Raw genomic sequence first — 15,949 nt, 5'->3', positions numbered from 1 at the left:
GAAGCACACAAATTAGCCAGAAAAAGCAGCATACCACAGGACTGGGGTAATGGAGAAATTCAGTCCAGCAGAGGAGGCCAAAGGGCTTAATTAGGAAAGGGAAAATAGATTATGAAAGAAAACTGGCAGGGAACATAAAAACTGACTGCAAACATTTTTATAGATATGTGAAGAGAAAAAGATTAGTTAAAACAAATGTAGGTCCCTTGCAGTGAGAAACAGGTGAATTGATCATGGGGAACAATGACATGGCAGACCAATTGAATAACTACTTTGGTTCTGTCTTCACTAAGGAAGACATAAATAATCTGCCGGAAATAGCAGGGGACCGGGGGTCAAATGAGATGGAGGAACTGAGTGAAATCCAGGTTAGCCGTTGTTAGGTAAATTGAATGGATTAAAGGCCGATAAATCCCCAGGACCAGATAGGCTGCATCCCAGAGTACTTAAGGAAGTAGCCCCAGAACTAGTGGATGCATTAGTGATAATTTTTCAAAACTCTTTAGATTCTGGAGTAGTTCCTGAGGATACTAGGAGGATAGCTAATGTAACCCCACTTTTTAAAAAGGGAGGGAGAGAGAAAACTGCGAATTACAGACCAGTTAGTCTAACATTGGTAGTGGGAAAACTGCTAGCCAATTGTTAAAGATGGGATAGCAGCACATTTGGAAAGTGGTGAAATCATTGGACAAAGTCAGCATGGATTTATGAAAGGTAAACCGTGTCTGACGAATCTTATAGAATTTTTCGAGGATGTAACTAGTAGAGTGGGTAAGGGAGAGCCAGTGGATGTGGTGTATCTGGACTTCCAGAAGGCTTTCGACAAGATCCCACGTAAGAGATTAGTATACAAACTTAAAGCACACAGGTATTGGGGGTTCAGTATTGATGTGGATAGAGAACTGGTTGGCAGACAGGAAGCAAAAAGTAGGGATTAACGGGTCCCTTTCAGAATGGCAGGCAGTGACTAGTGGGGTACCGTAAGGCTCGGTGCTGGGACCGCAGCTATTTACAATATACATCAATGATTTTGATGAAGGGATTCAAAGTAACATTAGCAAATTTGCAGATGACTCAAAGCTGGGTGGCAGTGTGAACTGTGAGGAGGATGCTATGAGAATGCAGGGTGACTTGGACAGGTTGGGGGAGTGGGCAGATGCAAGGCAGATGAAGTTTAATGTGTATAAATGTGAGGTAGGCAGGAAGGCAGATTACTATCTAAATGGCATCAAGTTGGGAAAAGGGGAAGCACAACGGGATCTGGGGGTCCTTGTACATCAGTCTATGAAATTAAGAATGCAGGTACAGCAGGCAGTGAAGAAAGCGAATGTCATGTTGGCCTTAATAACATGAGGAATCTAATATAGGAGCAAAAATATCCTTCTGCAGTTGTACAGAGCCCTAGTGAGACCACACCTGGAGTATTGTGTGTAGTTTTGGTCCCCTAATTTGAGGAAGGACATTCTTGCTATTGAGGGAGTGCAGCGTAGGTTTACAAGGTTAATTCCCGGGATGGGGGGGACTGTCATATGCTGAGAGAATGGAGCAGCTGGGCTTGTACACTCTGGAGTTTAGAAGGATGAGAGGCTATCCCATTGAAATATATAAGATTGTTAAGGGCTTGGACACGCTAGAGGCAGGAAACATGTTCCCGATGTTGGGGGAGTCCAGAATCAGGGGCCACAGTTTAAGAATAAGGATTAAGCCATTTCGAACGGAGACGAGGAAACACTTTTTCTCACAGAGAGTTTTGGTCTGTGGAATTCTCTGCCTCAGAGGGCGGCGGAGGCAGGTTCTCTGGATGCTTTCAAGAGAGAGCTAGATAGGGCTCTTAAAAATAGCGGAGTCGGGGGATATGGGGAGAAGGCAAGAACGGGGTATCGATTGGGGATGATCAACCATGATCACATTGAATGGCGGTGCTGGCTCAAAGGGCCAAATGGCCTACTCCTGCACCTATTGTCTATTGTCTATCTCTGGGAGCCATGTCAAAGTCAAGGGTAGAAGTTGGTTAACTTGACCTCTGGATGCACAACTCAGTGTAAGGATTTGGTATATTCCAAGTGGTGCAAGAACCTGATAAAATACTTTATGGAACAATTAATTTATGCACTACGTTCTATTAACTGTACTCAAGATTGTGTTGATTAATTTTTAAGAAGTAGTTTCTTGTCTATGTGAGTATAAACTGCATTTAAGGTTATAACTCGTATTGCATGAATTCCAAATACACTTGTAATCGTTAAAGTTGTTACAAAGGTGTCTTGGTGTCTGTATTTACAGAGAGGCGCAATCATTGGCTGAATGTCAATACATACAATAATGTAGTTTGTTTTTAATATTCATTGTTAATAGAAAGTTCTGGAAAGTCTCCGTATCCTGTACCTGCCCTCTCTCCATACCCCCTGATCCCTTTAGCCACAAGGGCCACATCTAACTCCCTCTTAAATATAGCCAATGAACTGGCCTCAACTACCTTCTGTGGCAGGGAATTCCAGAGATTCACCACTCTCTGTGTGAAAAAATGTTTTTCTTATCTCGGTCCTAAAAGATTTCCCCCTTATCCTTAAACTGTGACCCCTTGTTCTGGACTTCCCCAACATCGGGAACAATCTTCCTGCATCTAGCCTGTCCAACCCCTTAAGAATGTTGTACGTTTCTATAAGATCCCCCCTCAATCTTCTAAATTCTAACGAGTATAAGCCGAGTCTATCCAGTCTTTGTTTGGGTTTTTATTTATACACCTACCAGCAAAACATATTCCAATAAAAGCTGCACCGGGCTTGATAAATTATCTTATCAATGCATATGATAAAGGTTAAATAATGTATATTAATTGTAAGTCAAAACCTAGCAATTTCAATGGTTTCAATGGTTTATATTCAAAAATCTTGGCTCTAATAGTTCACCACCTTATCATGAATTCATTATGGTTCGGATTTGCTGTAATCCATTGGAAGCAATGGAAGTGAAAGGACCTTTTTGATATAAATTAGCATTTTTCCTGGTTTACAGCAAAACAATGTCCACCCACACAATTCTTGCATTTGGAGATGACTGAATTTTTAAAAATAATGTATGCACAGCAGTTTGACATGACTGCATGTTGACTTATTTAGTGGTTGAAAGACAGTCGTTTTCAATGCAAAGTACAATATTAAATAAATGTATATTTTTGGAGATGATGGCATCTGTTGATAACCAACTAAAAATTGATCTGTAGTTATTGTGCAAATAAATAAATTCTTGTGTTTTTAATTCTTACTCCTCAGCCACATGTTACCTGTGGAGATCAACTTATACACAGCATCTTCCTACAAAGTTTAGCCTCCCTGACAGTCGGCCTTGGTTTAGACCAGTTCCTTTCAAGAACAACTGATCCACCTCACCACAAAATCAGTACTCCAGAACCAGTCCCGGTCTCACCCGAATGGGCTTGGCTGGCAACTTTCTCTGCTACTATTAAAAGTGCTGAAGCATTGGCAAAAGGAAGCACCTTCCCTGAAACCTTCAATGTTCCAGACCTCAGTCAGGTTTCAGATTCAAAGTTCATCGAAGCACTGGTAGGATTTTATAAATGGACTTTTATATGTATGCTGGGTGAATTAATATTTAATTTATATTTAACCCTCCAAAAAAGAAGTATGATTAGTTATATTTCAGCCATATGTGTCTTTAATTACTAATGGACGATGGCTACATTGTCAACTCTATAACTTCACAACTAAAGGGCCTGTCCCACTGTACGAGGTAATTCAAGAGTCCTCCCGAGTTTCCCCTGATTCGAATTCGGAGAATTACGGTAATAGCCGCTCGTAGGTACTCGGGGCTCTCGTGGACATTTTTCAACATGTTGAAAAAACTTCACGAACTTACCATGTTTCCCGAGTACCTGCTGTTAGCATTACGAAGCCACTAAGAGACATCCCGAGCTCCGACGTACCCGCTACGTACATTCTACGTACTTACCACGAGTTTGACTTTTTTAACTCGGGAGAGCTCTTGGGTAAACTCGTATAGTGGGACAGGCCCTTAACTATGAGTGTGTTAATTTTTTCACTGCATTCAACTCTTAAGGTGAAGGTTTTATAGCTTATTTCTTATCCATCCCTAGTTTTCATGCTAAGATGAAAGCATAAGTTGACCTTCAATTGCCATAGTAACTTGATAGCTAAACAACTTGGTAACCTGGAATTTTAATCGTGTTTAAAATCTAAGGTAAGCTAGCTAAGAATATAAAGGAGGATAGTAAAAGCTTCTTTAGGTATGTGAAGGGGGAAAAAATTAGTCAAGACCGAAGTTGGACCCTTGAAGACTGAAAAGGGTGAATTTATTATGGGGAACAAGGAAATAGCAGATGAGTTGAACAGGTACTTTGGATCTGTCTTCACTAAGGCGGACAAAAACAATCTTCCTGATGTACTAGCCAGAGGATCTGGGGTGACGGAGGAACTGAAGGAAATCCACATTAGGCAGGAAATGGTGTTGGGTAGACTGATGTTTTCCATTGTTCTATAGATTCAGGATCAGTTCCTGTGGATTGGAGAGTAGCTAATGTTATCCCACTTTTTAAGAAAGGCTGGAGAGAGAAAACGGAATTATAGACCAGTTAGCCTGACATCGGTGGTGGGGAAAATGCTGGAGTCAATCATAAAATATGAAATAGCGGCACATTCGGATAGCAGTAACAGGATTGGTCTGAGTAAGCATGGATTTACGAAAGGGAAATCATGCTTGACTAAACTTCTGGAATTGTTTGATGATGTAACTAGGAACATGGACAAGGGAGAGCCAGCGGATGTAGTGTACCTGGACTTTCAGAACGCATTTGATAAGATCCCACATAGGAGATTAGTGGGCAAAATTAGAGAACATGGTATTGGGAGTAGAGTGCTGACATGGATAGAAAAGGAGAATTCTACAATTTTCATTTTCATTAATTATATCTCTGGTGGTGTGCTCATATCTTAGAGTTGGATGTAAACTCACTATCTTGTGATTCAAGCTAAAATACACAGTTAAATGCTTTTGTGATAATGCACATACAGTGTATGTATGGAAAAAATGAATGCTTAAGGGATTAATTTCAAACAAGTTTTACATTCGCCTGGATACAGTGCTGTTTAAGAATAGTACTATCATTTTGACAGCGTGTCTCCCTTGCTTAGCTAGAAGCTGAGGGGACAAATTTTAAAGGAGATGCATAGGACAAGTTTGCCAATAATGCCAGGAATGCACTCCCAGGGGCGATGGTGGAGGCAGATAAGATGGTGGCATTTAAGGGACTTCTGTAACCAACACAGGGAATGAAGGGATATGGAATATGTGCAGGCAATTAGGAGTTGGCCTTAGCATCCTGTTCGGCACATACATTGTGGGCCAAAGGGCCTATTCCTATGCTGTACTGTTTTATATTCTATGTCCAACCAAAGAAATGTAAAACTAACAAAGCAAATTATAATCCAGCAGTAAAGACTTTTTATTCAGTTACATTTGCAGGATTCTCTTAACAAGTGTTTTTAATGTTAGAAATGTAGAAGCAGCAGTTTTTGCTAGCTGCTAATATTAAAGGCCCACTCGATGTATCAGAAGAATTCAGGTCATTCAACACACTGGTTTGTACACTTTTGAGTCAAGGTCATTTTGCTATATAAAATGTATAAATACATTGTATAAATACAAATTCCACTATGACGCCATCCAATTCCAACAGCTAAATTATGATATGATATGATGAATTATATTAACAGTAAAGCACTGAAAAAGGCTTGTGATTCCAGTGTGATTCCTAGTTCAGATTTAAGATCTGTACATTTCCTAATAACAAAACTTCTCAATTTTTTGTAGTTTTCTGTTTTTTATTATATCATTAGTATTATTAGATTCATATCTTGATTATAGATGACATTGCTGGCAGAATACAATATCATGCTTAAAAAAAAACTTGTATGTGTGCATGAAGAGCCGTGATCTGCCAAGCTTCAGATCAAGTGGTGGCATATGGAATGAGTTTTATTCACGGGTGAACATGGGAGTGCTGATGTCCACCTTCCATGATGTCAATTATCTAGCGTATGTGGGGGGAGAAAACTTTTTTAAAATATCAGATTCGCAACCGAAACTTTGAGCATTAATAGAGAAAATTAATAATAATATTGGTAGAATTGTATAAATAATTGCCATTGCTGAAACGTTTTTCTTAACTATTTCAAATTATCATCAACAAATATTTTTTATTGAACAGATGAACAATAAATGGAGTTATGTAATGGATGAGCAGCTTATGAATTGGGCCACATCTAGACCAGAGGTAAAATATTAGAACATTTGCAGTATATTGCACATTTGAAAGTTGTTTCCCAAATGTCGTATTGCTCAGAATATCCATGAAACATTGCCTACTCTGCATCTAGTATGTTAAATGGGAAGGTGAATGTATCCTGCACTTGGTTTCAAAATATCTTTGTACCACTAAAGAGTAAAACCAATAAGTGCTGGAAATACTCAACATATGTGAAGAGAGAAAGCTAATATTTCAGCACAAAGGATTATTCTTTACTCTTGAATTTCATGTTAGTTGTTTCAAGTGAGACTGACAGTTTGCTGGTTTCTGTGAATTCAATGCAGTTAGGTTAAAAGTTACCGAGTTTAATTATCACAGGACCCTTGCACTTGGATCTTCCAACTTCTCAGCTTTATACCCTAAAATTATAAGAATTGGCTAACTGGTATATAATCCAATTCCAATTATCTTTTCCTGGCCATGATATATGCATAATGTAACATTTACTTTATTTAGGACTGGCAACTCGGTGGTAAAAGCGAAGTATTCCTGTGGGGAGGTGGACGTCATGGACAGCTGGCTGATGCTGGAGGCAGTGCCTTAATACCCACCCTTGCACCAACTTTGACACAAGCTGTTCAGGTGAAGATTATTTTATTTCAATCAAAAGTTCCACATATGAAACATCAGTGTAAACAACATTTTAAGACCAAAATTAGGCAATGGTAGCTAATGTGCTTAAGAACTCCTTGAATTTTAAATGACTACTTTCCTGACATCACTGAAGTCATGATGCAGTTCTATAAAACTTTGGTTAGGCCGCAATTTGAGTATTGCTTGCAGTTCCAATTTCCCTCCAGGGATAAATAAATTTCTATCGTATCATATAGCTCTGGTGACTCATTATAGGAAGCATGTGGATGCTTTAGCAAAGATGCAGAGGGGATTCACCAGAATGCTGACTGGATTTGAGTGTTTCAGCATCAAGGAGAGGTTTGGATAAACTGCTTTCTCTGGAACATCGGATGTTGAGAGAAGACTTGATAGAAGTATATAAAATTATGAAAGACATAGATGGAGTAGACAGTTGTAACCTTTTTCCCCCAAGGTGGAAATGTCCAACACTAGAGAGCATAGCTGTAAGATGAGAGGGGGATATTTTAATGGTGATGTTTGATGGGCATGTTTTTACACTGAGGGTGGTGGGGGCATGGAACGCATTGCCAGGGGTGACGGTGGAGGCATAGTTGTGGGAACGCTAGTGACACATGGAAGTACAAGGTGTAGAGCGCCATGGATCCTGTACAGGCAGAAGAGATCAGTATAATTTGGCATCTTGTTCAGCACAAACATCGTGGGCTGATGGCACCTGATCCTGTGCTGTACCTATGTTCTGTTTTCCATATGAATGAATGATACACTACTTTATTGTCACGTGTACCTAGGTACAGTGAAATGCCTTGTTTTGCATACAATCTAGGCAGTACACAAGTGTCGCCACGTGTCTGCGCCAACAAACTTACAAAAGTACCGAACAGCACGTGGCAGCAGCAGCAGGACCCGCACATATCTATGTGATATATCCATGTTTTAAATGAGTCCTTGTTATAGCATTTGTAATGCAGCTATCAGAATGCAGGGATACCAGAATTTGTAATGCAGCTCACCTCTCAGATGTTTATGAATAAATCTTGTTCCAGTTTTGCTTTAAAAATCATTAAAAAATGATGGTGAACCTATTATAGTTACATGGAACCATTAATTCCTTGTAAGTGGCAGAACAAAAGGATGTTCTTGCATGTTTATTGTAACATGGAAATCATCAAAAGTTGGTGCAAATGATCCAACATGTTTTTGGATGTGGTATTTGCACATGAATGTGGTATTTGCAACCATCATCATTGAAATTAATTGAGTGTACATCAATTATGATATTTTAAGATTTAATCCCATGGTTCTAAAAATCATACCTTAAATTTATTCACACCTCCTTTGAGTACTGAAAGTTACCCAGATAAAACTTTTGAATGCCTGTCCCAACTTTTATCAGCACTTTTTCTGGAGCTGTAATGCTATAATGATGTAGCGCTGTATTCCACACTCTGGTTACATTTCTCTTTACACATGTTGCTCCTAATATGGCTTTATTGTACTTCTATGGTATGATTTGACTGGATAGCACAAAACAAAGTTTTTCTTTCATATCTCAGCACATGTGACAACAATAAACCAACATCAATCATTTCTGTTTATGTTGCTCAGTATCAAATTTAATTTGATAACTTTCTCTGAAAGTCTTTAGGCACTTTTATTATGTTCCTAGCTAACAGTATTTTTTTTAAAAACTGAGGCTAAAATATCATATCTATCTATCCTATCTATTCCATCCTTCCTTCCTTCCTTCCTTCCTTCCTTCCTTCCTTCCTTCCTTCCTTCCTTCCTTCCTTCCTTCCTTCCTTCCTTCCTTCCTCTTCCTTCCTTCCTTCCTTCCTTCCTTCCTTCCTTCCTTCCTTCCTTCCTTCCTTCCTTCCTTCCTCCCCTCCCCCTCCCTCCCTCCCTCCCTCCCTCCCTCCCTCCCTCCCTCCCTCCCTCCCTCCTTCCTTCCTTCCTTCCTTCCTTCCTTCCTTCCTTCCTTCCTTCCTCCTCCTTCCTTCCTCCCTCCCTCCCTCCCTCCCTCCCTCCCTCCCTCCCTCCCTCTGTGGCTGGCTGGCTGTGTGTGTTTCTGCCTGACTTGTGGTTGCCAGCCTTTGATTCATTGCTACACCAAACGCAAACACGCCCAGATGTTTCCCATTTCAGTAGAGACTTCACTTTTCATTCCAAGTATCCACTCCTGATTAAATTTTGTCGTGTTTAGTACACATTTTTAATAAAATCCTTCTCCCCCCCCCAAAATTAAAAAAATATAATAATAATAATAATACATTTTATTTATGGGCGCCTTTCAAGAGTCTCAAGGACACCTTACAAAAATTTAGCAAGTAGAGGAAAAACATGTAAGCGGAATGAAATAAATAGTAGAGACATGACTAGTACACAAATTAAAGACAGAATTCAAATTCAAAACACAATATGAGGCAATTCAAGCACAGATGAAAAGGGAGGGGGACGTGGGGCTAAGGATAGGCAGAGGTGAAGAGGTGTATCTTGAGGCGGGACTGGAAGGGTGAGGGACACGAAAATTGCGGATATGTTGGGGGAGGGAGTTCCAGAGCCTAGGAGCTGCCCTGGAGAAGGCTCTGTCCCCAAAACTGTGGAGATTGGACTTGTGGATGGAGAGGAGACCGGCTGATGTGGATCTGATGGACCGTGAGGGTTGGTAGGGGGAAGAGGAGGTCAGTGAGATATGGGGGGGGGGCAGATGGTGGAGGGCTTTGTAGGTGAGGACCAGGATTTTGTAGGTGATCCGGTGGGAGATGGGAAGCCAGTGAAGTTGTTTGAGAACTGGAGTGATGTGATGCCAGGATTTGGTGTGGGTGATGAGTCGGGCGGCTGCGTTCTGTACCAGTTGGAGTCGGTTGATGTAGGTGGAGCTGAAGCCAAGGAGAAGTGAGTTGCCGTAGTCCAGTCGGGAGGAGAGGAAGGCATGGATGAGTCTTTCAGCAGCGGGAGGTGTGAGAGAGGGTCTGATTTTGACGATGTTGCGGAGGTGAAAGAAGGAGGTTTTAATGACATGGTGGATGTGAGGCTCAAGGGAGACGGTGGAATCAAAGATCACGCCAAGGTTGCGGGCCTGGGGAGATGGGGAGACAGTGGTGCCTTGGGGAACGCCTTGAGTGACTGTGGCTGTAGCAGAGGTGTGGTTATGGAGAGAGATGAAGTGGGATCTGTTGGAAAGCTAGGAACAGAGCCAGCTGAGTGCAGAACCTTCAATGCCAAGGTCCCCAAGTCTGGTAAGCAGGATGTTATGGTTCACTGTATCGAAGGCTGCACTCAGGTCGAGGAGGATGAGGATGTTGAAGGAACCAGTCAGCAGAGGTGAGGAGGTCGTTGAGGACTTTGAGGAGAGCAGTTTCTGTGCTATGGAGGGGGCGAAAGCCAGATTGGAGGGGTTCAAATAGGTCACAATGATGTCACAATGCCCAATGCTCACAGATGTCCAATCTCCCTCTCCCTCCTCCTTCCCCTCCCTCCTCCCTCCTCCCTCCTCTTCCCTCAATCCCCTTCCCCCACCCCTCTCTCCCCCCTCCCCCACCCCTCTCTCATCCCCTCCCCCACCCCATTCTCCTCCTCCCCCTTCCCCCTTCTCTCCTCACCCCTCTCCACCCTACCCTACCACCCCCTTCTTCACCCCCATCCCCTTCCCCTCTCTCTTGCACTACTCCCCACTACCCCTCTCTCCACCCCCCCTACCCCTCTCCCCCCCTTCCTGCCCTCCCCACTCTCCTCCCACTCCCCATCTCCTCCCTCTTCCCATCCCCTTCCCACTCCCCCTACCCCGCTCTCCCTCCCAAATCTCTCCCATTTCCTCCTCCCCCTCTCCCCTCCCTCCCCTCTTCTCACCCTTCCCTCTCCCCACCCCCATCTCCACGTCCCCCCCTCCCCCCCTCCCCCCACCTGTGTGTTTGGGGGGTGGTTAATGTGAGTGTGATGCCGCAGCCCCCCCCTCCCCGCAAACGCACGTTGGGGAAAACAGACCCAACGGGTCTGCACTTGGTCTAGTTTTCAATAAAATTGTTCACAAAACTGACTTGTTTTAAAATCAAACCGTTGCCCAGCTGGCGTCACAATGACCTTGCTCGCGGCACCGCCCCCTCCCCGCCCTCGATTAAAGCAGATGTTCTCAACGCAGAGGCGCACTTTCCACCAAACCCCCCACCCACTCAGTCATTTTTTCACCTCCCGCTGTGCTGCGGACCAAAGATCTTATAAGGGGCCTCCCAGGGGGAGTAATGGCTGCCAGGGCCACCATCTCATCACGTGCCCCGCGCGACGATAACGGCCGCCGCCATGTTCTATGATCGGGCGGAGGAGACGGAGAGGATTCAGAAGCAAACTGGTGGCCTCCGGCTGTGAGCGAGCGGCTGTGAGCGACGCCTCGAGAGCGGCTGTGAGCCACGCCTCGAGCGAGGGAAGTTTTCTCCATGCTCGTGAAGCCCCTCCCCTGCCCGCCTGCCCACTCACTCAGCTGCCGCTTTCCAGAGAGTTAAGCCGGTTCTGTCCCTCCGCTGTTCGCAGCCCACTCACTCGCCAGGCTCTCTCTCTCCTCCCCTCTCTCTCTCGCTCGCCCCTCTCTCTCTCCCCCCCTCTCTCTCTCTCTCCCCCCCTCTCCCCCTCTCTCCCTCTCTCTCTCTCCCCCCCCCCCCCCCCCATATCTCTCTCTCTCTTCCCCCACCTCTCTCTCCCCTGCAATCAACAATAATTAGTGCAGTTAAAACAGACTGGTTCCACCAAGATGCTGCACAGAACGCCACAGGAGATCCTTCTTCCCTGTGGCTATCAAACTGTACCACTCCTCCCCCCCCTTTTCGTCGTGGGGTAGACTGACTCCCCAATCAATTTTCCTTCTGTGATAAATAAAGTTCTAATGTATCGTAATGTGTGGTGCTGTGTAATATAATTAAGATTTCATTGCTTTTCTTGTGACTAGGTGGTCTGTGGACAGAACTGTACCTTTATTGTTCAGGCCAATGGAACTGTGGTCGCTTTTGGAGAAGGTAGCTATGGACGCTTGGGTCAAGGAAACTCTGATGACCTCCACACTCCCACTGTCATTGCAGCATTGCAGGGTAAGCATGTGCAACACTCCACAACTGATGCAATTGCTCACTATTGATTCTCAAAATTGCCCCCTTTTTTACCTTGCCCATTTCCATCCATATCCCTTCCTCTGGCTTGGCACCACTCCTCTTCTCTCCTTATCTGACATCCTTTTGTTTATTTTTCATCTTTACTTTGTCCTATTCCACTCTTCTGCGAAACAACACAATACCCTTCCCCCTTCCACCCATCTGCGAATGAACACAATACCCCGCCCCCACCTTCACAAGAGCCTACCTATCACTTGCCAGGCTCTGTCTTGCCTCCAAACTACTATCAGTCTGAATGGATGTTGTCTATTTCCTGCACTGGCCTGTTGAGTTCCTCCTGCATTTTGTGTTTTGTTTAAGATTCTAACCTTTACAGTTCCTTAGACCTCCAGAGAATTCAGCATTTTGGTCCTTTTGCCAGGTTATGTTGTGATACAGTTAGTCACCTCATGTGGATCCGATGGTCATTCTATGGCTCTCGCTGAGAGTGGGGAAGTTTTCAGCTGGGGTGATGGTGACTATGGAAAGCTTGGACATGGAAATAGTGAAAGACAGCGCAGACCTAGGCAAATCGAAGCGCTGCAGGGAGAAGACATAGTGCAGGTATGCCAACTCTTTCTCACACGGTGAAAAGATTGATAAGTTTTTGGTACACTTTTCATACGGTTACTTGTTTGTACTAATTGTCATCCACGGCAGTGGGTGTTGTGTACAGAACTGTTTTGTTTGAGTCCTGTGCAGGGGTTGGCCTGGAGTGAGCACCAACAACACAAATAAAATGGAAATGCTTCATTCCTCCACAATAGTATGGATGTAATAATTTTTAACCCCACAAGCAGCAATCCATGGCTCTCCATATCTGATGTCCATCAAGTACAAGAAACTTGGGAATAGGGCAGCTTTTCAAGATATGTACTTAATTGTTGTTTCCAAGAAATTGAACTAAATGATGTTTCTTCCTGCTTGAATAGCTCTCTTGTGGATTTAAACATTCAGCTGTGGTAACAGTTAATGGAAAACTCTTTACTTTTGGGAGTGGAGATTATGGACGCCTGGGTCTCAGGAGTACATCCAACAAAATGCTGCCTGAAAAAGTGACGGCACTGGAAGATTATTCACTAGGACAGGTACTGATATCCAGAACTTGCTAGATCTATAAAGTAAATATCATGTGCAGTTGCATAATGACCCAACTTGCTTCTTTGAAAACCTGAGATATATTTGATCCCGGTCTGGTAATTTATTCATCTCATCAAGTGATGAATCATCTTGTACTTGCCCTTTACTGGTTATAGAAACATAGAAAATAGGTGGAAAAATGCGTGGAAGAAATTAATTTTGATGGAAATTAAAGGGAAACGAAAAGAGGAGACTTGGCAGGTTTGCTTCAAGAGACTTTATTGCAAGATATCATGGAAAGATGGTGGCAGTAAACTGCTCACCAGTTCTCTGACTTCACTGCAGAATTATACTGTGCAGTAAACAACTTTTGTTTTTTGTTAGATACAACTATACGAAAATATACTTCGTCCTGTTTCATGGATTTAAGAGAGAGTTAGATAGAGCTCCAGGGGCTAGTGGAATCAAGGGATATGGGGAGAAGGCAAGCGCGGGTTATTGATAGGGGACGATCAGCCATGATCCCAATGAATGGCGGTGCTGGCTCGAAGGGCCGAATGGCCTCCTCCTGCACCTATTTTGTATGTTTCTAATATTTACTACATGGGTACCAATCATTTCATTAGTCATAGCATACCTTTTGTTTATGCCAATCTTACTCATCAACAGATACAAGTTAAACATAATACAAGGGCATCTTGACATTCTTCTATCTCATCTTTTAGGCGGCTAGCGCCACAATCCCTAATCCGAGCCAATCATAAACCCCCCCCATTTACTGCCGTATTTTTATGCTACTAGCGGTGGGTACGGGGTTGTCTTCTGTAACTTCCTACAGAGGAAAACAAGCTTCCTTATCTCTGTCCTATCTTTGTTATGTTTACATTCACCATTCACAGACAAGAGGTAATGCGTCTAAAGCTTATTTTGCCCATTCTCACAATCCTCTTCTGCACCTGGTCAACGAGAGATGCCAATTGCCACATCCGCACACCCTTTTGTTTCCTTGTTTAATTACGATCAAATTAAGTAAGAAAGGATTTTAATATTTTCTTCCACACTATGTTATCAAAGGGATCTTCCTCTTGCCCTGGAAGCCTACCAGGTGCATTCTATTTGGGAATACTGCCGGCTGATTGATGCAGCCGGGCAGAAGGCAGGGCCTCTTCATGCATTACTCGCAACTTTTTTCTCAGAGAAGATTTACTGGACTGATGCTAGGCATGGGCAGGATGTCTCATAAGGTTTGGTCCGTGGGTCCTGAGTCTTCGGAGCTCCATCCCCAAATGACATTGCTAGCAAAGTCTGAAAATCGGAATGATTTTAAAAGCAGAAGTAGCCGTTGTGTTTATTCAAGATACATTTCTGGATATTAATGGAATTGAAGTATGTGGTGATAGGGCAGGAAAATGATATGGAGGTAGAAGATCTGCCATGATCTTATTGAATGGCAAAGTGGCTGAGAGGCCTACTTCTCCTCCTAATTTGTTTGTTCAAATTTGACTACCTTGGCAGTCAGCATGCTTCACTTCCAAAACTGTCACTGAGATAGAATAGAAACGCCAAATTTAAGATGAAGGATCTGCCCATATTCTTGCAGAAGCAGATAAATAGTGAAGCAGGGTAGAAGACATGAATGGCATGTCATTTACTTCATGAGTTTGCAGAAAGTTTAAGATTATTTTTATAATAATTGCCATTATTCAATATTCATAGAAAAATGCATTTGCGGTTACTGTTCAGAAAAACAGAGCTTTAATTGTTGATTGCATTATTTATATATTTGCAAACTATTTCCATAAATATATTGTTATAAAGCAAAGGTAGGGTTTCTTTCTTTTCTGCAGGTGGCCTGTGGGTTGAATCACACTCTTGTGGTTTCATCAGACGGAATGACAGTGTGGTCCTTCGGTGATGGAGACTATGGAAAACTAGGCTTAGGAGCCTGTACTGTTAAATGCTGTCCCCAGGTGAGAACAAAACATAGACACAAAGAGCCCTCTACAGAAAGCACATTTGAAGAGCCCAATTGTTATTGAAGTTTTGTAAGGCCAATGCCACCTCATTCCTTTACAATTAAATATTTGACACAGTTACTGGAGTAAGTAATGCCCAAAAGTAATAGTTTACCAGATGGTGTTTTGGGAAAATACTTTTCAACATGGTTTTGGTGACAGCTTGGCTATATTGGATACAGGGCTATGAACAATAATTTTTGCTGCTAGATTTGTTAATTGAGCTCTGATAGGTATTGCAGAGAATAATGAATTAGCATGGCTTTAAAAAGGAATGGAGCAAGAAAATATGATGCAACCAATTAGAACTAAAGCTTTACTTTCATTTCTTTGAGTTTCCCATTTCAGTTGTTAAAAAATAATATGTTTTACAGTGGGTCCAAAGAATCTGGTGCTGCGGCTGACAGTAGCAGTTTCTTCAGGACCCACTAGAAAATATATGATTTTTTTTTTAACTGAAATGGGTAACACAAAGAAATGAAAGTAAAGCTTTGGAAACTGCTCATGGGTGGTTTGAATGATAATAATAATTTTATTTATAGAGCACTTTAAAAACTCAAATTGGCTTGTATGTAACCATTAGCATCATCATATGTATATCATGTTGAATAAAATTGTTCAGATTCTCTCTCTCTTTTTGCCTATTTTGAGATTTCGTGTCAGGCTGACTTTGCAGTCAAAAAAACAAATATCTGAGCATCCAAAACCTTTTTTTTAAATTGAAGTGTAAATCAATTTCTGATATATTGATAGATAATCTCTGACAACAGCTTTGATTTTTT

At 42.5% G+C, this 15,949-nt stretch overlaps 1 protein-coding gene across 1 annotated transcript in view; it reads left to right on the top strand.

Annotated features, from left to right (window-relative positions):
* The window catches only part of LOC129695814 (probable E3 ubiquitin-protein ligase HERC1), a 291,266-nt gene that overhangs the window by 231,851 nt on the left and 43,466 nt on the right, over positions 1-15,949 (top strand). The window contains 7 exon segments of the mRNA XM_055633161.1: positions 3,273-3,563; positions 6,245-6,310; positions 6,800-6,925; positions 11,874-12,012; positions 12,455-12,636; positions 13,005-13,160; positions 15,000-15,122. Of these exon segments, the coding sequence (XP_055489136.1) occupies positions 3,273-3,563; positions 6,245-6,310; positions 6,800-6,925; positions 11,874-12,012; positions 12,455-12,636; positions 13,005-13,160; positions 15,000-15,122 (1,083 nt within the window).

This window comes from Leucoraja erinacea, chromosome 1, assembly GCF_028641065.1.
Source record: "Leucoraja erinacea ecotype New England chromosome 1, Leri_hhj_1, whole genome shotgun sequence".
NCBI lineage: Eukaryota > Metazoa > Chordata > Chondrichthyes > Rajiformes > Rajidae > Leucoraja > Leucoraja erinaceus.
Note: the sequence above shows the minus strand (reverse complement) of the source record. Positions and strands in the feature narration are given on the sequence as shown.